The sequence below is a fragment of the Protopterus annectens genome, chromosome 10.part0 (assembly GCF_019279795.1).
Source record: "Protopterus annectens isolate FY-2018-M chromosome 10.part0, PAN1.0, whole genome shotgun sequence".
Classification (NCBI taxonomy): Eukaryota; Metazoa; Chordata; order Ceratodontiformes; family Protopteridae; genus Protopterus; species Protopterus annectens.
This window is the reverse complement of record NC_056744.1, coordinates 644,716,063-644,740,260: the sequence shown is the minus strand read 5'-3', so window position 1 is coordinate 644,740,260 and position 24,198 is coordinate 644,716,063. Positions and strand designations below refer to the sequence as shown.

Here is a 24,198-nt window from a genome sequence, read left to right as displayed (position 1 = left end):
ATAAGCCAGGCTGCAAGATTCATGGTTTGCAGTTGGGGATGCAAGATCTGTCCTCCCTGCTGAGTGAGGAGGGTTGGGGTCTGGGGTAGGTGCCAGGGTGGCAAGGGTGACAGACTGCGCAGTAGTAGGTACCAGTGCTGGTGTGGCCAGTCTGGGGCAATCAGGATTGTCCTTGGTCTGTCCTGTCTTAGGTTCATAGGTTCATACTAGGCTATCTGCCCTAGGGCATTTATAAGCCTAGCCAGAGTGTGTTTGGCTTTCGCCACCCATTTTAAATTAATTTTGCTATGCCCTTTTTCGAGGTTAGTATACTGTGCCTCTGTCTAACAGTGACACAGAAGTGATACCCGGGGAAAACCTATGATCTCCCATCCACTCATCAAGATTCCTCTTGAAGAGAGTCAATGAGGGACTCTGCCTAACCTGGACTGGGATTTTATTCCAGAGTGAAGGGAGCCTCTGGGTTATGAATCTGTCCCTCCAGCATGTCCTATTTATTTCAGTGCTGAGGTTCAAGTCTCTCGAGCGTAGCTCGATGGGATTTGGATTTTCTGAGGTACAGCATGTCCATTAATTCCGGGTTGGACATGGCTTTATACGTCAGGCACAGATTGCCTCTGAGCAGGCGGTATGCCACTGAGTAGAGCTGGAGTTTCTTTAACCGGGCAGCATATGGCATCTGTTTGAGCCCTTTGATCCTCTTGGTGAGGTACTTTTGGGGTCTTTCTAGTTGCTGCAGGTGTCTGGTAAGGTACATCCCAAAAGGGGCATTGTACTCAATTATGGGCCTGATGAGGGATGAGTAAAGAGGCATGATGACCTCCCCTGATCTAGATGTGAATCCATGATTAGGTGGGCTATATAAAATGTTTTTCTAACCACTTTGGCCATGTGCTTGTCAAATGAGAGATTGCTATCAACTTGGGTCCCCAGGTCCCTAATTACTTCTTCTGTACTTAATGGATTACCACCTATGTGCTAATTTGTGGGCACTTTGTTTTTGTCAAAGGGGATGACTATATACTTTTTGGCGTTTAGCTTGAGGCCATGGCTTTGGCACCAGTTGTCTATTTCTATGAGGCCCTTTTGGAGGATGCTTGTGTCGGCTGGAGAGTCGATTATGGCGCCCAGTTTGCAGTCATCTGCGAACTTGGTCAGCCACAGTCCTTCCGTGTTGGCCTGTACCTCCGAGAAATATATACCGAACAAGAGAGGTCCCAGGACTGAGCCTTGTGGGACACCACTTGTAACTGGTTTGGAGTCTGACATGGCTCCAGCAATTCTAACCATGTGGGTTCTGTCCTTGAGCCAGTTTGCAACCCATCTAGTGACATAGGGGTTTATATTTAAGCTGGTGAGCTTATCTATAATGCCCGAGTGGGGTATTGTATCGAAGGCTTTTGCGAGGTCCAGGTAGGCTGTGTGGACCACCTTCCCCTCGTCAATGGCCTTGGTGACTGTTTCAAAGAAATCAACCAGGTTTAAGAGGCAGGATCTGCCCTTAAAGCCGAACTGGGTAGGATCCAGTGTCTGTAGGTCCCCAATATCTTTATTTATGAGGTCCATGATGATCTTTCTATAGCTTTGCAGACCAAGCTAGTCAGGCTTATGGGGCGATAGTTTCCAGGATCTGTTGAGGCACCACCTTTGTGGCGAGGGACCACTGTTGCTGTACGCCACTCTTTGGGTACATATCCTGTAGTAAGACTGAGACTGAACAGTAGTTTTATGTTTGGGTTTAGCTCTTCTTGGAGTTCATGTAGGACGCAGCCCGGGACACCGTCTGGTCCCATTGATGCTGTGTTTTTTGCTTTGGAGAGGGCGGCTCTTACCTGAGCATCTGAGATGTCAAGGGGCCAGCACTCTGCTAGGATAGATATTTGCCCTTTTGGTGGGGGGGGGGGGTTTTTGAACCTCAGCTCTCGGATGTTGTGTGCAATGTCTGTGGGTATGTGTATTTTTGTCATTCTGGACTAATTCTGAGCATATCTGGGAATTCCCACCCAGGTTCCTAACATAACTAAAGAAAGCCTTGTGATTATCCTTGGTGTCCTGTGCAATTTATCTCTCGAAGTTGGCCTTAGACGATTTTATGAGTGCCTGTAGTTTTTTGCTAATACTGATCAGAGATGCCTTCCCTTTTTGGGATTTTGCTCTATCATGTAGTAGCTTCCTCCTTCTATTGTATAGTTTGTTTATGGCTGGGGTCCACCAGACAGGACATCTGCCTTTGGAGGATTGGGTCTCGGTTTTATTTGGGATTGCATGATCCATGCATTCCTGAAGGTGTTCATAGAATGTGTTTATAAAGGATTCTGCGGTCTGGGCTGTATTTTCCACAGGCCCGGGGGCTTTGAAGGATTCCACCTCGGTTTTGAGGAGTGTGAAATTTGCTTTAGAGAAGTTTTTCACTGTGGTTTTCTGGGCAGGGGGTGGGGTCGGGATGTGAATATCCAGTGAGATTAGTTTATGGTCTGATCTTACCAGTGAGGGATACACTTCTGGTCTGGAGCACAGTCCCCATGTTGGTGATGATCAGGTCCAGTATGTTTTCCCCTCTTGTGGTAGAGGTAACAAGTTGTTCCATAGCATTTGAGTTTATAAATTCTAGGAACCTTTGGGCTAGGGTGTTGGAGCTAGAGTAATGCTCCCAGTCTATGTTTGGGTAGTTGAAGTCGCCCAATATAATGGCGTTTGGAGAGACCTTCATATTTTCCAGTGTTCTCAGGAAGGCAGAGTGGGGTTCCTGGGTTTGGGAGGGTGGTCTGTAGCAGGCTATAAACTGGAAGGCAGTTTTACCCACTGTTAGTTGCACATGGATAGTCTCTGATGCTTCGTGCTGTGCCACCAACCTGGAGGTGTGGGTATCTTTGACAAATATTGATACTCCCCCTCCTTTTGTGGTTCGGTCCAGGTTTTGGGGCCGAAAAGCATGGTATGAGGTATAACCTGGTAGTGCTGGGGTGCTCTCGGGAGCCTTGAACCAGGTTTCTGTTACTGCACAGATATCGATGTTCTCCATGCTAAGGAGAGTTTCGAGTGCATGCATCTTGAGGTTTAGACTTCTGACGTTGAGTAGCATTACTCAGTTTCTTATCCCTTGTGATACCTATGGAGGTGGGTTTGTCTTTTGAGCCTTGCCTAAAAAAGGCACTATGGGGGTAGCAAGAGCCTTTGCCAATATCCGAAAGCCCAGGGGTGACAGGTGCAAGTCATCCCTAGCGAAGCATCGTGGCTTGTCGAGCATGTCATCCCAGGCTGACAGGCATTGGATCCCCTTTGAATGACACCAATACTTAAGCCAATTGTTGAAATTGATCATCTTGTCTTTATATTGTGGCATCATTCTTGGTGAGGGTAAGATGCTACTCAAGGTCAGGGTCATACCGGCCTGGGCTACATGCTCAGAGAGCTCCTCTATGTCTCTTTTCATGTAGTCCAGGGAGGTACGTCTCAGGTCATTCACACCAGCATGGACAATGACCGAGTCATATTTGTACTTGCCTTGGAGTGACCCGAGTGCTTGTGTTATGTGGCGGATCCTAGAGCCCGACAGGCAGCTCACCGTGACCTTCTCCTTGTTCAGCCTGGTGAGCGGGACATCAGTGTGCCTGACGATAGAGTCACCTATTACAAGTGTATCAGGTGTGTTGTTTAGCCTTAAGGGCTGTGACAGTTCGGCACACTGGCTTTGTGAGCTATGTGTTGCACGTGTTTTGTTTTGGGGTAGCGGTTGCTTATGTGTCTGCTTTGGAGGTCTCTGCTGCTTAGGCAGATTTTTATTTAGAGCCTCCGAGTATGTGTTTGTGTGTTTACGTGTTTGGTTTGCTGTCATGGTAGGTCTATGTGAGACTGGAATTGTAGTGAGTGTGGTTTCCTTCTCCTCCTGACTGGTTACGCCAGTACTGAGTTGAGAGAGCTTAGCCTCCAGTTTGGCTATATGGTTGCATCTCTCACATGTGTTGGAATTTGTTGGGAGGAGGAGAGGTTTGTCTGTGTACATGAGGCAGTTGTAACATTGCCTCAAGATTCCCAGATTCACCAGCTGGACCGGAGAGGAGATTGACAACTGACCTTTGGACATGCTAGAATAGTATTGGGAATTCCTTTATAATTGAAAAAAAGGGCCAATGTGGAACAAGGCACTCAAGGGGAGTTTGTGAGGGTGTAGTGCTTTTAATTTTTTAGTGCTGACTTAGTGAGCAAGTGCCAGGTAACTTAAATGCAATGTGTTACAGGTAACTTAAATGCAAAAATGACAAACAGTAACTTTCTTTCAAGTGAAACAAGGAAATAAGTACAATAAGCAAGTCTTATCTTGAGTGATATTCTTGAGAGAAGAGGCAGAGGGGGGAATGTATAGATTGAGAGGTTTTCCCACTAGAAGGATAGGGCATCCATTTTCCAGGCCCTGCTGTGAGGTGTCCTGGTGCAGAATTTGCTGAACTGGTGACTGCAGGGGAGGCAAAGAGGTCCACCTCTGGGGTCCCCCATTTCTGGATTAGAACACTGAAGGTGCTGGGGTCTAACTGCCAGTTGTGTGGGTCTAGGAGATTTCTGCTTACGTCGTCTGCCAGAGTGTTTTGTTTGCCTAATAGGAACTGAGCTTGCATATGAATCTGCATATCCAATGCCATGTTCCACAAGGCCATGGCTAGCCTGCAGAGTAAGAGTGGGTTCCCCCCCTGCTTGTTGATGTACCACATAACTGTGGTGTCTGTTTTTATTAGCAGGGGTCCTGGTGAGAGTAGGGACCTGAAAGCTGTCAGAGCGTGCTGAACAGCGAGCATCTCTTTTTGGTTGATGTGCAGATGAGTTTGACTTAGGCTCCAGTGGCCCTGAATGCACTTGTCGCCCCGGTGTGCCTCCCAGGCATAATCTGATGCGTCTGTGGTTAGGGCCTGGGTGGCATGGGGTTGAGTAAAGGGAAGTCCCTTGTTGTGGTTGCAAGCTGCTGCCCACCAAAGAAACTCTGTCCTTAGACAAGGTATGACAGGTATGACTGTTTCCAGGTCTTGAGAATGTTGGCACCAAAGACTTTTTAAGTACCACTGAAGTTCCCTCATATGCAGTCTGGCATATGGAATTAGTAGGATGCAAGAGGCCATGAATCCTAGGGCCTGCATAATTTTCCTTGCAGATATCTGGGTTCTGGTGGCCATTTTTGCGTAGCCTGTCAGATAGGCTTGTTGTTTTCTGGAGTAAGGAATGCCATCTGGGATGCTGTGTCCAAGGTTGCTCCCAGGAATATAATCTTTTGACTGGGGACTAGTTTTGACATTTCAATGATAGTGTACCCCAGGGAGGTTAGAAGGTTCTTTTCTAATGTCAGGTGCTGCAACAGCTGTTACTGACTGTCTGCCTGAATCAGGCAATTGTCCAAGTATGGGTAAATTTGAATTTTCCTCTGCCTGCAGTAAGCAATGGCTGGAGCCAAGCATTTTGTGAATACTCTGGGAGCAGTGGATAAGTCAAACGGAAGTGCAGAGAACTGATGATGCATAGATCCTGCCCTGAAACGTAGACATTTCTTGCATGAATCCCTGATAGGGATGTGCAGATACGCTTCTTTTAGGTCTAGAGTGGCTAACCAGGCATCTTTGGACAGCATAGGAAGAAGGTGCTGAAGGGTGAGCATTTTGAATTTTGGTACCACCAGGAAGGTGTTTAGAGTGGAAAGATCTAGGATTGGGTTCCAAGTGCCCTCTTTTCTGGGTACCAGGAAAAGTCTGGAATAGAACCCTTGACCTATCTGTTCTGCCAGAACAGGCTGAATTGCCCTTATGGAGAGCAGGGATTGGACTTGGTTTTGTGCCTCTGCCCACTGGTTTTGGAGGAAGGTCTGGGAACCCTTTTGGGGTTGGCAGTGAGTGGAAGTAAAATCTGTACCCCTGGGATACAATGTTGAGGACCCATCGGTCTTTGGTGATGGAGGTCCAGTTTTTTGCATGAAAGGCAAGTTTTCCTCCTAGAGGCACAAGTATTTGGGCAGAGGTGAGGAGTGGAATAGAGAAGTCATTGTGAATTCTTTCCGTAAGGGGGTGGCTTAGCACTCCCTGTTTTTAAAGTGGAGGCACTCCATTGCTTAGATCCCTGCATACCCGGAGACTGAAGTCTGGGGGTCTGTTTCCCCTGGGTCTAGTTTGAGATGGCCTTGAGGGGGCTGGAAAGGACCAATGTTTCGAGGGGCAATGCCTACTGAATCTAGGAGGCTGCACTTGCAAGAAATCTGACTGTCTGCATTAGAACCTCTTCTGCTTTGGTGCCAGATTGCCCTTGTTCAAAGGGGCGTCTAGTAATTTTGATTTGACATGATCTGGCAAGGTCTGTTCTTTAAGCCAAGCATGCCTTCTCAGTACAGAACCAGTGACTGCTGCCCTGCAAGATGCTTCTAGGGCATCAAAACCACATTTCAAAGTATGCTTGTGACTTGACTTGCAGAATGCATAAACTCTTGCAATTCTTTATTTTCTGCACAGTCTGTAAAGGTAGCTAATTTTTGCTTAATAAGTTCCATAATATGTTGCTGGTATTTCAGCATGTGAAACTGGCAGTTCAATGCCCTAATGGCGTGAGTTGCAGAAGTGTATACTCCTCCCATCTGTCTAAATGTGGGGAATCCCTGTCCACAGGGGTGGGATTCTTAGCTGTAGTTGCTTTTATACCTTTAGGCCCTGGGAAATGAGCTCTGGGTCAGCAGTAGGATTTTTAAAAAGAAATTTGTGAGAGTCAGGGACTCTGCAGTACCTGTCTGGTTTCCTTGGAGCAGGGGGTAAAGTATCAGGAGTTGGGCTGGATTCCATAAAAACATCATCCACAACATCCAGAACTGGAGGCATTGCCAAAGGTCTATGTTGAGGCAAATCTAGAAATTCTCCGAGTCTCTTTTTGGACTGAGGATAGTCTTGGCATTCCCAGTGGAAATGCTCTTTTAAAGTATGTAGGGTTTCACCAAAAGAAAAATTCTCTGGAGGGGAAGTAGTGGGAATGGATTCCTCTGCATCTGAATCCTCATAAGGAGATAAAGGCATGTCATCATATTCAGAGACCTCAGAGTCGTCGGACTCTTAGTCTGTTAGAAGCTGCTGGGGACAGGTCTCTTTCTCTTAGCAGGAGAAGGCTGGCTTCCCCTAATCAGCATAATCAGGTCTTCTGCCACTTTAAGCATTTGATGTTGGGGCAAGGAAGCAGGTGCTTGAGTTTGGGTCATTTTTTTAGTCGTAGCTCGTACTCTTGGCCTTAGAAACTTGGTAGCTTTAGACAGAACTGAAGACATGAAAGTCGTCTGTTTGTGTCGAATATCGGTAATGCGAAGAACTTCCTCAGAAGCCGGTGCCTGCACAGCGGCTCCGGACCCATCCAAGGTAGAGACATCTGCAGATTCCGTAGTCAAAGAAGAGTCTCGTGACATACCGGACTCCGAACGGGTCTCGGTAGTTGCCTGCGAATCCATCGAAGCGGCCATCAGGGGCTGCGAAAGCACCTCACTGAGTACGGGCTTACTGGCGACTAGCTTAACGGAAGTGTCGTCGGCAGTTTTGGACCTGTGCGGTCTGTCTCTGTCTTTATCCTTACACGTTTTTTCGGAAGATCGGTAGTCGGATGGCTTACCGAAGCCATTTCGGAAAACGGAGATCGAGAGCGAAAGTATTTAGCGACAATAAGGGCCGATGAATAGTTCGGGCACTGAACAAAGCAAAAAACCGACAGCGAGGTACTTCGTGGTCTGGGTCTAAACAGGTGATGCAGTAAGAATGGAAATCTTGGTGTGGTATTTGCTTTCCACAGGCGAGACAATTGTTAACTTTTTCTGACATTGGTTAGAGCAAGAAAAAAGGATCCCCAATGGGGTACTTAGCTTTGGAAGACTTCAGGATGACTCAATTCGGAAATGAGAACTCAGGTAGTGGCCAACCGGCACTCGTGCGAACTGCTTCTGCTTCAGGCTCCACGGCAAGAAAGACTGATGTAATGGCATCGGCTGCCTGTTTTTATACTTCTGAGGACCTGACGTCAGTCCTGGAGCGATAGCAACCGACACAGAAATACTAAGTCTTTGGTAGTCGGGCTGAGAGCTACCTGCAGGCAGATAACCTAAGTGTGATAACAGCAACAGTGAAACATGAAGAACATCTGAATACAGCTACAGTCAGTCAACCTTAGTGCACAGAGATGTCCATGTACCAGATGATAGTTTGTATGGGGGAAGGTGCTTTGCTCAAAGTCTGGGTGGACACAGACCTCAACTTCTGGCAAAGTTCTCAGATAAAACTACAGAAGTAAATCACACAACGAAATCCACAAAAGTCCATGAAACCAATGAACATTCTATAACAGCAGCAAGGAACTAAGATGAGTGATGCAGAAATGGGAAGGGCTCCAAGAAGCCTAGGAAAGTTTTACCTGGTGAATGGTGCTAATGATTACTTTATCAGTCCAAGACCTTAACTGAAGGCAGACCTCTTCTTATGGCATCAAAAGTTTCTAATGCAACTTATTCGGATAATAAAGTGATGCTAAAAGATGCTGTACTTCCAACATGACTGCAAGCAGAAGACAAACGATAAACCATACAGTTGCTATAGAAAAGGACTATCCACATGATTATGAGCAATGTTGCTAGCTTGGGCAGATCCATTTTAAAACACACAAGATAAAAACAGTCAGATACACAAACAGTTTTATTTTTATGGCACAACTATATAAATGGTTGTTGCTTAAGCAGTGACCACAAAGCAATCTGTGCCGTTTAAATTAAATGTTAGAATCACGATTACCCCTAAAGAGAAAGTGAAAGTCCTACCTTAGGGAGTCCATCAATATCTCCTGACCCTGGAAAAAATAAACATCTCTCTGAATTTCTTAGCAAGTCATAAAATTCTTGAAGAATCTATTAACTTTTAAACTTAGTTTTTATTAAGAACAGTAACTTTACAGTATATATGGCATACACTACAAAGAGACAAACTCTACTAGCAGTGACACAAGGCAATACCTACAAACACCCACTGGTTTATTAAGTATTTTATTCATAGTCAATTTCTTATAATAGAAATGGCAAGGATCTCTACAACAAGCTTCATTTCAAGATCAGTACAACTGATGTATTTAACATCTTGATTCATTGCTTAAACTCCTCACATACACACACAGGTCCGGCTTACCTAGTGATCCGTTCATGTGATGTGGCTCCATTCCACCCATTCCTCCCATGGGGCCGTCAGACCCTGGTCCCATCGGGAACTGGGAGGAGAAGAAAATAAATTTAGTCTTGTCATCGTTAATAAGGTGACAAACAGCTTACGCATTGATAAGGGTGGTCACTACAGAATAATTTCAATTACATTTGTCAAAGTAAGTTCATCATTGGACAAAGGATGCTCCCATGCTGGAAGCTTGAAGGAGACAATTTAAACTTTGTGTTCCTTCACCTTCAAATTATTAAAGAGCTTGTGGCCTTAAAAACATTTCAACAATCATGGAAAAACAGGGATCCAGTTACTAGAAAAGTCAGAAAGGTAGTAAGGTCCACAACCAAATAACTACATAACTGATTCTGTGCAACTGTCAATTTTACCAACACAAGTAAAAGAACAATAAGTGTAGGAACCAATGCTAATTATGCCTTTTAAATCAGATTACTGGAGCTTGCACACCTCTGTAAACATTTTATATATAATTATAGCTATAACTTGTCACTCTGAGAACATTTACTTTGAAACAAAGGTAGTCAATATGATTTCAGAACCCAACAGTTGTTGTGTTTTTTGGCTTTTTCCCGGTTAGGGGTCACCACAGCGGAACTCCGGTCCGCTAATGATTGGCAGTAGAGTTTTACGTGCTGAGTTGCCAGCCCTGACGCACAACCTTCAACAAAGGTACGCCCATTCACACATGTCTCCACACAGAAGACGCTCTAGCTGAGAATCGAACCGGACAGCGTCTTACTGTGAGGCGACAACGCTACCGCAGCACCACCACCGAACCCAACAGTAGTAATGTAAAATATTACAAAGTTAAAGTAGAGCCATCTTATTTTTCCCTGCATCATGTTTCTTCCCTTCTGCCTGCCAACCATCACACATCCAGTACCTCAACTAGCCCCTTTGTTTCTCAAGAGTGAGAGTCAGCTGCAAGAGCAGTCATACAGGCAGCCATCAGGGGATTTGCGGTTCAGGTCTTACCCTTAATTTCAGGCTACAAGGGGGCTGTTTGACCCATACCACCTACAGGGCCACAACACCTTCTCCATGTGAGTACTTGCTCCTGTGCACCCCCCTCTACACAGGTTACTACTATAATGCAGCTAATTCTGCTGAACACACACATCAAAACTGCATGACTCTGCCACCTTTCTTCTAAGGAAACATGGCAATTTTGCAGCCTGCTACTACCCACCCCCATACACACTGATCCTTCCATGCCAGCTTCCACAGTCAAACAGGCCACGAATCAAGCTCAGATTACCTACATCACAAAGTCAAGGTTTTATACTCTATGCCAACAAAGCAGGCTAAAATGCAGACACAGCACATTTTGCAATATATACATAAACAATAAAGAATAAAGCACAGACTTCAGATGTATGTAGCTATAATTTCAACACCAAGCAGAAGTACAGGCAGTTAAAAAAAAAAAACTTGTACTACAAGGAATTTGGCAACAAATATGAAGCCACTGCCTGACTCTGTGGCTAAGTCCTAACTGCAACCTAGGCAACTAGGGTGGCAGTGTGGGAGAAAAGGGGTATGCCCCCCCCCCCCACTTCCCCTGGGAGATGGTGAGAGACACTCAACAGGGGTACACTGGTAATGTGATTTCCTTTGTGTAGATTGAGGAAATGACCACTTATGCTGGGGGAAGGATGCAGAGATTTTTTGAAAAGACATGCCACTTGTGGACATGAGATGGCATCCTATGCTACAGCCCACTACGTCTCATGCCCAGCAGTATAACTAGATTGTGTGCGAGGGGTTTAGAATCACATTTAAAAATAAAAATAGTGCGCCACCCCAAATGGGTGTGTCGTTGATGGCTGATGGGTGTGTTGATGGCCCCTCACAGCTGAAAATCACCCTAGTGATGGGGAATGAATGGGCTAATTGTCAAGGATGGGGTTGATGACTGGCTGAAAGCTGGGCAAAAGAAAATGAAGCCCCTGGCACACCTACTGAAAATTCCACCTTAATGAAGCACTGTTTAAAGGAAATGCATCACGTGATTCACCCTCGACTCTTTTAATAACTAAGGTTCCAAACTGCCTCCACCCATTTGGAAAAAAAAATTCAGTCACTTCAGTCCTCCTCCACCTGAGGAACATGTGCTAGTCCACATCCATTTGCAAATCTCTTCATTTAAGAAACATGTCTTGACCTATGCCTTCCTCAACACAAAGACATCTGTAAGCGGCTGTCTGTTGTCTCTACTTACAACTAGTCTTCTAAACAGGATAAGCCTCAGCATGCTAAAAAGTAGAGCAAAGCACTCCATACATTCCTTTACATAGATTCATAGTTGTTTGCTAGGCTAACGACTACAAAGGCCTTTTTAAGCTTAGCCACACATCCCAATTATCTGACAAGTTCCAATGCCCTTGATAAGTGTAAGCATGGGCCTGGGAGATGAATCATTTACAGGCTTGCCTGTGTCCATTAGAGATATAAGTGCCAAACCAGGGATGAATTTCCGGTGTCCCATCCAATTGTTCAAACTGCACTTGAATTGGATTAGGGAGGAACTCTGCTTCACATGGATGGGGAGCCTGTTCCATAGATGGGGTAGTCTACATACATACCCATCTCTCCAGTGGGCCCTATTTATACAGCAGGCAAGGTTTAAGTCTTTAGAATGAGTAATTCTGGTGCTGCTTGTTTTGTGGATATGCAGGTCTATCACAGTGGGGTCTAACAATGCCCTGGTATGCCAGGCACAGATCTCCCCATAAAAGCCTGTAGGAGAAAGAATACACTGATAGGACATTGAAGCGGTATGCATAGGACATTTTGCTTATGCCCTGTATTCTTTTACTGAGGAACAACTGTGGACATTCCAGTTGTTGGATATGCCTGATTAGGTACATACCAAAGAGGGCAGTACACTCAATGACAGGCCTGAAGAATGCCAAATACATGGAACATTGACTTGGATGCCATGCCTTTGTTTATAAGTTGTGCAACATAGAATGATTTCCTCACCACTATAGACAAGTGATGGTCAAAGGCTAGATTACTATCTATGTGTGTCCCCAAGTCCCTGACTACTGAGTCAACTCTAAGGGGTGTGTTGTCAATATGATACTTACCTGGGCTAGATGACTTCCCAAAGGATAGTATTATGCATTTCTTGGCATTTAGTTTTAGTCCATGGTTCTGACACCAGTTGTTTGTCTGTGTCAGCCCCTCCTGGAGAACATTTGTGTCAGTGTGAGATTCAATGACAAATCCTAAACTGCAGTCATCTGCAAATTTAGTCAGCCAGAGACCACTGTCACTGGCCTTGACTTCTCAGAAGTAAATGCCAAAAAGAAGTGGTCCAAGGACTGATCCCTGAGGGATTCCTCTTGTGACTGGTCTCTTTGTAGAGGTGGACTCCCGCGATTCTAACTTCCTGGGTCCGGTCTGTAAACCAGTTGGCTATCCACCAGGTGACATACGGATTTGTACCTAATCTCCTGAGTTTGTCAACAATGCCTGAGTGGGGTATTGTGTCAAATGCCTTGGCCAGGTCAAGGTAGGCAGTGTGAACAATTCTGTCCTCATCCTACCTTCTCAAAAGTCCACCAGGTTGACTAGGCATGATCTGCCCTTGACAAAACCAAATTGGGCTGGGTCAGTGTCTGGAGGTTTACTACATCTCTGATCATCTCCATGATAATTCTTTCCATGGTTTTATATACAAGACTAGTGAGACTTATGGGTCTGTAGTTTCCAGGGTCTGTAGATGGCCCACCTTTGTGCAGAGGGATGACTGCTGCCATTCTCCATTCATCAGGCAGAAAAGCCTGTTTGGAAACTACAGTTAAAAAGTAGCTCCAGAGGCTCTGATAGGCTATGTTTCATGCTATTTAGAAGGCATTCTGGGATATTATCTAGGCCCACTGATGCAGTGTTTTTGGTCTTAGAGAATTTAGGACCTGTCCCCTACTGATATGGGGGGGGGGGGGGGTTATATTTTATGAAATTTCCAGAGAGAAGGTTGAGTGAGGGGGAGAGAGAGGTAAAGTTGGAGCTGAATTTATCAACCAAGAGGTTTGCTACATCTTCTAGTTCAGTGTAGGTGGCTCCATTTACAATGAGCTCTGCATACAGTTGTGTATTGCCTTTGAGGTGCGGACATAGCTAAAGAATACTTTGTGGTGGTCCTTGGCCTGGGAGGCCAATTTACCTTAAATTTGGTTTTGGTAGACTTGATTTGTCCTCTGAGTTTGTTTAGTTTGATGAGAGTGCTTTTATCCTGCTGGGTGCTACACCTCCTGATTTATGCCATGATTTGCTTCCTTCTGTTATACTGCCTACTGATTTTGTGATTCCACCAGGGTGGCTTGTTTTTTTGTTAGTTCTGTACTTCTTCCTGGTGGGTACAGCTGCCTTTGTATGTAGCTATTGACATGCTTGCACAGGGTTGCTGTGAACAGTTCTGCAAAGACAGCAGTGTTCTCAGGGTTTATGGGGACTTGAAATTTTGTCAGATTCTCACCTAATAGCAGGAAATTAGCCTTAAAATAGTTCCTGAAAATTCCAGGTTTAGCTGGGGGGGGGGGGGGTCCAGGTTTTATTTTTACTTCAAAGGAGATCTTGTGGTTTGACCTTACCAGGGAAGGCATTACAGTAGGGGGTGTGCAGCACTCTCCCATATTAGTGAGGACCAGATCCAGTAAGGTTGCACCCCTGGTTGGTGTACTGACAATCTGGTCCAGGGAGTTTGTGTTTATAAAATCCAGGAATCTCAGTGCATGTACAATTGGTGTCACATAAGATTCCCAGTTAACAGTGCGGTAATTAAAGTCACCCATGAATATGGTATTGGGTTGGATGGCTAGTGTTTCTAATGAGTTTAAATACATGGCATGGGTTTCCTGGGTCATAGAGGGGGACCTACAGCTTGCAAGGAAGTGGTATTGGATTTTGCCTATGGCGATTTGAGCACAGAGTAGCTCAAGTGCATTGTCCTGTTTAATCATCCTTGAAGTATATTTATTTTTGATGTAGAGACACCTCCACCTTTAGTCCCTGCTGGTCTAAATGTGTTGAAGGCATTAAAACTCTGGAAAAATCCTGATTCCACGTTACACCCAAGATGAAGTGGATCCACACAAACAAGGGAACTTGCTTCTCCTGCAGAATACTTTACCTTCAGCACCTCAGCACGGTGCTAATCCTGCAACGCTGATCTTAAGACACAGGAGTATGAATTCAAAGGTCCTACTAATGATCAGTACCAGCATCCTACAACCATCTTCTACTCAGTTTCTCTTTTCTATTCCAGTGTGTGTGTGTGTTGGGAGTGGGGGGATTCTGCATGACTGTTAATGCTAGACCACTCCACAACCTTAACATAAACAAGAAAATTTACACGAGTAGCACTACTTTTGGCCATCAAATGGTAGACTGCAACAGCGACAAATTTATTCATTCATTTCTTTTACTCTTCAATTAAAGTCATGACAGCCAAAGTCTATCCCGGCACACAATGGGTACAATGCAGAAAAGACTTGCACATGACAGGCTGCTACCTCAGAGGACATGCACTCTCACACTCCTACTGTGCATATACAACTCTTGCATGCATTTAGGACAGCCAATTAAATTACATCACATCTTTGGAGATGTAGCAGGAAAACTGGAGCATTTGGTGCAAAACCCACATGGATGCAAGGAGGACTTGCCATACTCATCCAAGAACTGAAATGGAGAACAAAGAACTGAGACAATAATGCTAATGCCATGCCACTGTGCCATTTGACAGTCTTGTAGAAAATCATTTGACAGCAGTGGTAAGTTAATGTAACAGCAATTCAAACTATGTAAAATACATTTCTTGTAATTCTGTTAAGTAAAGGGGCTATTTGTCCCTGAACTCCTACAAAATAGAGAAGGGGATGGGGGTGGAAGCTCACCTTATCACCCCCCCACAAGTGGTACTAAGGAAAACAAACTTTGCACATACTGATGGCCAGAGATATGGTAACAACTGGGAAGCATCTAGTACATAGGAATGCAACACAGTCACAACATTTAAATATGCAGAATCCAGCAACTAAAATCACATGATTCTGCAGAGTGAAAAAGCACCCGTTTACTTCCATAGCTTTCCCCATCTCTTCATATCTTTCCCATTTCTTTGCAGTGCCCTGTACCACTGAAAATGTTGAATCTCACCATACAAGTGAGGCAGCCTTCACTTGTGGCCAGTTACAACCCATATCAACACATCAAGAACAAATTAATACAACACTAAGCCAAATGTGCCCCCACAATTAGTCCATTCCTATGAGCCTGTTCTTTTTACCAGCATATCCTCACACCCCACTTCTAGCTTCACATTATCCAGTATTATATTCAGCTGCAATACTTATCCCAAAACTGTCACACTTTAAATTCTATGATACAGAGGCTAGACAACCAGTGTTCAGCGCACAACTATACACCTATGATTCAGCTGCTGCCTGCACATATGAACGTCTATGAATCACATATGCTTCCTTTTAATACAGAACACAATCCTCAGTTCTTAAATTTTCCATGACCTACCACAACAATTTACAACACCTGCATTTTCCTTTGCTTTGGCAATTCTTTCTTAATAGCAGAGTAACTAGATTCATTTGATCTTCTAGAACTGATAAGATACCCACTGGCTTTGTTCTGCGTTGGAACGATACTCTGTATTCTTGCTTGAGAATTTTTGGGACCCACTGGTCCTGTGCAATGCTTTCCATCTTTTTAGCAAAAAATGTTAAATGTTCTATAATTTAGAAAGGTAATGGCAGAGGATGTTCCACGTTATAGGATGGGATTTTTGGACAGGTAAGACAAGGCAGCAAAGCTAACTAATGACAGTTCTTCCTGGGAGTCTTGGATCTGATGCTTTCCAGGCTTCTCTTTGGATTTTGCTTGCCTTCTCTCCTGAAACTCTTTCTTACCCTTGCCTGACTTGCTTTAAGTACAGAAGGCATAATTTGGCAGAGTATTTTCTGATGAAATACTATGCTTGAGAATGAAAAAGCTGCTTGAGAGACTGCATAATCTTACATTTTCCCCCAGTCTACTGATGGCACCTTCAAACAGGAGATATGAAGAGCTGATTCCTATGCAGAGGTGTATTGAGCCCTGCCTTAACATGACCTACCAAAGGCTGTGTCCTTGGCTAGGCATGTCTTCAAATAAATTACCTTGTAGCCTGTGTCCTGCAAAACAGATTTCATTGCATCATGGCCACATTTCTTGATGTGCCTTGTAACCCAGGCTAACAAGCCACATAATTCAAGCATCTCTGTTTTCAGATCGTTGCCAGTGATCTCATCTGCTTTCAACCTCATTCTCCAACAGGATTTGTTGTCAGAGTATTCAGGTCTGACAGTTTAAAGTGCTTAAAGCCAGAGTAGCAGAGATGAATGAATTTTTCCCCAAATCACTTGAAAATCCTACTCCTCCTGCTGTTTGGAATAGGGTTCCGAAATGGAATCAAAAAGTATCACTTGGTGGTATCCATGGACAACAAAATGAGGTTAGTCAAATCGTTTTTTTTTTTTTTTTTTACAAAAAATTGTGGGAATATTGGATCTGGTAGAATCAGTTAGGCTAAATTAGACCAGGAGATAGAAAATCTGCTGGCAAAGACACTTCAGTAAATGCATCCTCCAGAACTTCCAACAACTGGAGGAACTACTAGTGCTTTAGCCTCAGGCAGGCCCACAAAAGCTCAGTACTTGTGCCGTACCTGTAAAGACAATCAGAGCTCCAGGTGTTCCCAAAGGAGAGATTCAGTGGAGGTGAAGCAGAGGACAGGTTATACTCAGTGTAAGAATCAAAAAGAGGCAGAAAAAAACTTGCCAACATAAGCCAGCTCATCCCTCTCAGAATCTTAAATATTCAGAATCCTCCATGGAGAGGGGGTGGTTCAACCCTTCTTTTAGAAGGGGTCTCCGCCAAATCAGGAACCAATTGCTTGGACATAAGGAAACTCAAAAACCTTCAGCCACCTGGAAAGTACAGCTGTATAAGTAAACTTACCAAAACAGTAGAAGCTTGAACAATCACTGCTGCAATATCCTGCGAAGGATACAATAGCTGCCAAGCTTCCAAAGCATCAGGGCACCTTCCATGTGCCCAAACTATCAGGCAGCTTGAGCTAAGCTGACTAAAACATGCTTGCATGCCAAGCTCTTCAGAGCTTTCCTTCCAACAGACAGTGGGAGGCTAAGCCCTGAAAGGCCAAAACTAGGGAAAAAAAATGTCCCATTATGTTTACTTACACAATTGCACTATGTTCATCATATTGATCAATGCTGCATAAGCCTTAGCTATATGGGTATATTACCCTAACTCACTACATTTGGAAGGTGGAAGGAGAGAACTCCAGGAGCCCCTGGAGAATGGCCCTAGTAAAGCCCAGTTTGGACCTAGAGAAGGACTCAAACTTATAGGGCTTTATAAAAGTATGTATAAAAGACAAAGTAGCAGCTTCTGGAGTACGTCTAAAATCCAACCCTTCATAAAAAGCCGCAAATGAAGCTAGGGCCCTGGTAGAGTGGGCCTTGACCCTGCTTGGAATAGTTTTGTTATGGTTAGCATGAGAAAATACAGCTTTAGACAACAATTTGGAAATGGTCTGTTTTGGCACAGGTCGTCCCTTCTTACCTTCACAAGAAATGAACAATCAATCAGATTGTCTAAAATATTTAGTTCTGCCAAGATAGTACAAGTGTGTCTGTGGACATCCAATGTATGGGGTATCACTTCTCACTCATTTCTAGGTTCAGAAAAGAAGAGAGAGATGGACAGTCTGGCTTAAAGTAAACACTGATACCACTTCAGCCATTACAGGATTAATTCTCAAAGAAATCCTATTCCTGTGGAAAATAAGATATGGCTGACAACACAAAAGCTTGCAATTCAGATGCTCTTCTTGCAGAGGGCAGAGCAACCAGTAAAACTGTTTTCCATGTTAAGAACCTGAAAAGTCAGCCAGGTTAGCTGGTTTAAAATGAAGCAAGTGTTAACTTCTCCAACATAAATTTAGGATCCCAATGAGGAGCCACAGGTTTACTTGGCGGCTTGTGCAAAATCCCTTTCAAAATCATTTTGACATAATACTGCGTTGAAAGAGAAGGATCCATGGGCAGACATGTTGAAATGGCTGATAAATGAACCTTGACAGATGAATTAAGAAAGGCTGTAGGACAGTAACTCACACAAACATTGTAAAACCAGAGAACAACTAGACCTGAATATGTGCTGGTTATGCTGTTGTCACAAGTAAAAAACCTTTCCCATTTCTTAATATATGACTTTCTAGTAACAGGCTTTCTTGAAGGAATTAAGGCCTATCATCCAGGCAGTCATATGAAGTTGCCTAACTTTGGGGTGTATCAAACACTTCTGTTCTTGTTCTTGTGTGACTACATCTAGTCTGTGAAGAAGCTTGTATTAATTCACCACCACAAAAGAGGAGCAGAATAACGATGTGTTTCCACAAAAAATAAATAGATAAAACCAGGAAACCAAAGGATAGACTTATTCAGTAAAAAAATCTCTAGCATCTTGGCTCACTCCCCTTTGAAGAGTACACCATTACAAAAAACACAGCACTTACTATACCTACATAAATTCTCAACATTCAATTAATTATACAATTAAACAATTAGCTATACTAAAAATCTCCAATTTCATGCAGTATTCAAACCACCAGGAATCACAGTATAATATTTCAGTATAAATACCAACTCTATACAACTATTTTTTATATTTACATCACTATATTGTCCAATGTAGACTTGTTCTAATACTGTAGCTTGTAACCCTTCTGTTTCATTAAGTTTTAAATGCACTGCAACATGAGATTTTCTTGAATCGCTCAAATGCTCTTGTAATCTTGTTTTAAAAGCCCTTTTGCTCTTCCCTATATAAAATTTTTCACAAGGGCATATATTATCCCTTCCGTATCACAACCATATTTACCCTATTTTGTATACTTCTTTCTATTAATTCTATTAAAACTTCTAACCACATATTTGTAACATTTACCACGAGGTATGGTGCCTACATGGGTTCTCTCTCTTGTCATGGTATCCAATGGAGACAAAAACCTCCTATGTACCATGTCCCTGATGTTTCTTTTCCCAGTTTATATGAAACACCTGGTCTCTTACTTACCATATTAGTAAAATCGTTGTGCTTCAACAAGAAGCCCCAACAGAATTTTACCAACTTCACTATTTCTATGCTGAAGGTACTATATGTTGTTACAAAAAATATTTGTTTCTTCTCTCCTTTTTCTTTAGTTAAAAAATTATTATAGGAATAAATGTCTAGCTTCAATGCATTTTTGTCTATTGTAAATCTATCCGCACTTTTTAATAAGGTCTCCCTATCATAACCTCTTTTAATAAATACATCTACTGTGACCTGTAATTCTTTCCAAAAATCTGTATCATTACCACATAATCAACGTAGTCTCAAGAACTCTCCATAAGGTAAAGCTGGATGGCAGCTATGCCCATGTAAACAGTGGCTATTATCTTCAGATTTTCTTTATATTTTTGTATGTATTCCACCACTAGAAGTACCATCCAACATTATATCCAAAAATGTTCCTTTCTTACTAACTTTTAAAGCATCAAATTCTAATTTAATCTATTAGTCTGTAAATTCTGTACAAAATCTGGTACTAATTCTTGCCCTCCTTTGCATATAAACATTAAATAGTCTATATATCTATATCTTACTACGTATTTTTTTTTTAAATCAGTAAATATATATCTATATATACATATACATTATAAAAATCTCATAAGTTGGCATATATCAGGGGCAAATGATGTCCCCATGGCTGTACCTTGTATCTATATATACAAATTCCCATCAAATTCAAAACAATTAATCAAACAAAAATAAATCAATTTAGTAACATAATTTGATGCTTGTAGTAATTCCCTTTTGCCATTTTCAAAAGAAGGGAGAACCATGGTTGTATGGGCCAGAAGGGAGTCCCCCACAATGATCCCGGCAGACTCTTTCTGCATCTTTAGAAATGCCCTGGACATTAGTGGAAAGGGTAGAAAGAACACAAACATTTCTGGCCAAGATAAAGAAATGAATTTTCTAGGCTTTCTTGCATGGACTACTGGAACAGAATCTTGCCAGTTGATTATTTAGAAAGGAGGCATACAAGTCTACTTGAACGCCCACAGATGGATCAAATCTTGGAAGATCCCCTGATCTAATTTCCATTCGTGACAGTCAGCCCTGGTCTGCCTCAGCTCGTCTGCCACACAATTTTGCTCTGATAGAATGTAGAATGCCTCTACAGTGACATACTGTGCTGTAAAGCTACATCACAAGCTAACATGGCTAGTCTGCAGAGGGGGTATGACCTGGTTTCCCCCCTGCTTTTTGATGCACTGTCTGTAATAAGTTGAAGAGGTCATAGGGACCAAAGATGATTCAGAGCGCTGTGTGCACTGACCAGGGCAAGCATCTATTTGATATTTATGTACTTGTGTCTGTCTTTGGTGTCCCATACACCCTGCACTCTTATCCCTCCTGAAAATGATCCCCAACCAAAGTCCGAGGTATCTGTGGTAACGGACTGTTCTGGAACAGACGGGGAGATGGGGAAACCTAGATTTAAAAGTGTTGTCTCCATCAAATGATTTCTCTTCTGACAAAACTCAGCACTGTGATTTTGCTGGGACCAAAGAGACTTCAGATACCTCTGTATCTTTCTTGTGTGGAGTCTTGCTGGGGTATCATAAGAATTGTAGAAGCCATGAGACCCAAAAATCCTGGGGTATTCCCTCACAGTGATCGAGGTTTGAGTGGAAAATCTTAAGCTTTAGATACGAATCTAGGTTTTCCTGTGGAAGAAAAATTCTGAATTGAGGTGTTTAGTTGACATCCCAGGAATACAATCCTGTGAGGAGTTAAGACATTTGAATGCTCTCTTGGAATCCTAGCTGGTGTAAGGGATCCCTCACCCAAGAGTGAAATTCTTGGGACTTAGAAAATGACCCTGCAAAGATAATTAAGTCTTCTAAATATGGAAAAATGTGGATACCCTGTAGCCTGCAATGAGCTATAACTGGAACTAGACACTTATTCTTGGTGCAGTGGACAGGCCAAATGGTATGACAAAAATGATAACGTGATCCATACAAACAAAATCTTAAGAGTAGTCTAAAGTCTGGATGAATAAGGATGTAATAAGCATATTTTAAGTCTAGTGTTAACAGGAAACTTGAAAGAGGAAGAGGAGGTAACAGGATGAGAAGTGACATAATTCTGAACTTGGGCATTATCACAAACCGGTTTAGTTAAGAAAGATCCAGGAAATGCTCTCCCAGCATTTTCCTTTTTTTCGGTATTAAAACATCCTTGAAATAAAAAACCTTCTCCACTTGGGAAGATGAAACTGGTTCAACTACTCCCTGAGACAGCATGCTATAAAGAATCAGTATTAACAGGAGTCTGATCTAGAGGATGAAAAAAGGGAGGAATCGCCTCCCACTGACTGCCATCTGTAACCATGAAGAATGATCTTCCGAACCAAATTTGTCTGAAACTATCCGTTTCCACACATGGAAATGGAGAGTCAGACTTTCTGGAAGAAAAAGGGGCCAAGGGTGGAGGCAGATCACAAGGTCAGACTTGGACTGTCCTTGGCTTTGGGATGTTTGAGGATTCTTTTTGGAACACTCTTGCCATTCTCCTAAAATGTGTTTACTTGTACTTTATTGACACTGTTTATTATGCTTTTTTGCCAAATATGGATGAGGAGCTGGAGAATTTTGGAAAAGGAATGGCGTAGATTCCCTGGATCAGGGAAGGAACTCCTTTAATCACATTTTTGACAACCTTTGCAACAGAGGTACCAAAAACTACATATCTATCCAAAGGGGAAATTAAAATCTCACCATCATGGTGCAGCGGTAGCATTATTGCCTCACAGCAAGAGGTTCTCCCGTTCGATTCTCGGCTGGAGTGCGGGGAGTGCTTTCTGTGTGGAGTCTGCATGTCCTCCCCGTGGTTGGGTGGCATTCAAAAGACATGCGTAAATGGGTGCGCCTTCGTTGAAGGTTGGACGTCGAGCTGGCACCTCTGCGTTCGTGAAAATCTACTGCCAATCATTAGCGGACTGGAGTTGCGCTGTGGCGACCCCTAACTGGGAAAAGCCGAAAGACAACAAGACCATCATCTGGGAGGTATAGAGAATTCAGCCATACAAACCTCTTCAAACAGCACCAGTGGCTTTAACCCTTGAAGTATCAACAGAGTCAGACACACACTGTAAATAATAAGTACAGACCTGTGCAACAGAGGAGACTAAGTTATATAAAGCAGATTTTTTCCTCAAGAAAAAACTGCAGATTAAGTGTTCTTCATACTTTCAAAATTAGAACAAACTTTTCATACGTGTCAGTGGCACAGCATATAGCACACTCATCTTTGAAGTAAAAGACTGAGTTCTATTTACACACTAGGTAGATCGATCACTAACACTGCAGTACAGCATAAAGGGGGGTACTGTACTCCTGGGTGTGCTGTCCAACATGAGATGTTAAACAGAGGCCCCCATCTGCTTGAGTTGGTGGTAAGTGGATGTAAAAGATCCCATGCCACCTATAGGGTGTCTTATGCATATACAAAAATAACTCTTATTTACAACATATTTACAAATATATAGATGTAAAATATCGGTTCATAGGTTCACAGATTAGTACTAAGCTAACTGCTCTTGCGAGCCATTTTAAGCCTAGCCAATTATCCCTTGTGAGACTCAAAACCTGCACCTTGTGTTTGCAAGGCAAACACCTTAACCATTAGGCCACCCTCCCAATATATTTACATGTTCATAATTTCCTTTACAATCATACAAAATTTTCATCCCTAATATACCCCAACTCTTTTTTTCCATAACCAGCATCTGATTTTACTTAATACTGTTGCTAAAATCCATTTACCATTAAACATAACTTAATTATTTCATTTCATATAACTTTTTATCTATTCTTTTAACATATTTTTTACTTCTATCTATTCTTACAATATCCATATTTAATAATATCCACATTTATTTTATATCTTCAAAATAATAATCTTTACAGTTTCCCCATAACTTCTTACTCTTTCACATTTCAAAAACATGTTCTGTAGCTTTTTCATCTCGTAAACAAACATTCTATCAGTTTTCTTTGTATATGGCATACTTCCTTTTACAGGAAATTTGTCTATTACCAGTTTCCACAAAAACTCTACTTTCTAACTAAATTTTCTTTATTTCTATAGCTTTATTTTTTTTTTCATCGGTTAGATGTTCTCATGGGTTTACATAGTAGTGTTATTACATTATTATACCATACTTTTCTTTTTCTGTATCACCAATTTTTTTTTATTTTCCACAAAAACATTTTGTTTCTTGGTAAACACACTTTCTCTTTTTATCATACCCCAAAATTTATCATACTTATATTTACACAATTTTACTACTAATCGTTCATTTTTCATTTATCCATATTAACACTTTGTAGAAATTTAATAGAGTAGCACATATCACTGGGTTAATTAACCCTAATCCTCTCTGTCCTCTTTATTTACATACAAACTCCTCTTTTTACTTAGTTTAATATAGAACCCCATATAAAAGAAAAAATATCTGCAATAATTAATTTTCAAATACTGCTGGTAACATTTGCTAAGTAGGCAATTTTCCCATCAGTACAGAATTTATCAAACAAACCTTTTTCTGAATAATTTACAAGTTCTCCAGAAAGACAGGTTTGTTTTACTTCTATTTCTTTTTCCCCACTGAATTCTACTTGCATCTTTATTCCAAAATGTTATATCTAATGCAGAAATTTCACTCGTCGTCTTTTTTTACATCACCTACATCTTCACCCTTCTCAAAGACATCCCTACCACCGCTAGATACTCATTTCTGCAAATTACTACTTTTATCAAAATGTTGTATTTTTGCAATTAT

At 42.4% G+C, this 24,198-nt stretch overlaps 1 protein-coding gene across 1 annotated transcript in view; it reads right to left on the bottom strand.

Moving 5' to 3' along the window:
• The window catches only part of SSBP3 (single stranded DNA binding protein 3), a 687,989-nt gene that overhangs the window by 133,883 nt on the left and 529,908 nt on the right, over positions 1–24,198 (bottom strand). Inside the window, exons 14-15 of the mRNA XM_044085486.1 lie at positions 9,165–9,243; positions 8,804–8,832 (exon numbers count right to left, since the gene is read on the bottom strand). Of these exons, the coding sequence (XP_043941421.1) occupies positions 8,804–8,832; positions 9,165–9,243 (108 nt within the window). The remainder of the gene's footprint in view (positions 1–8,803; positions 8,833–9,164; positions 9,244–24,198) is intronic.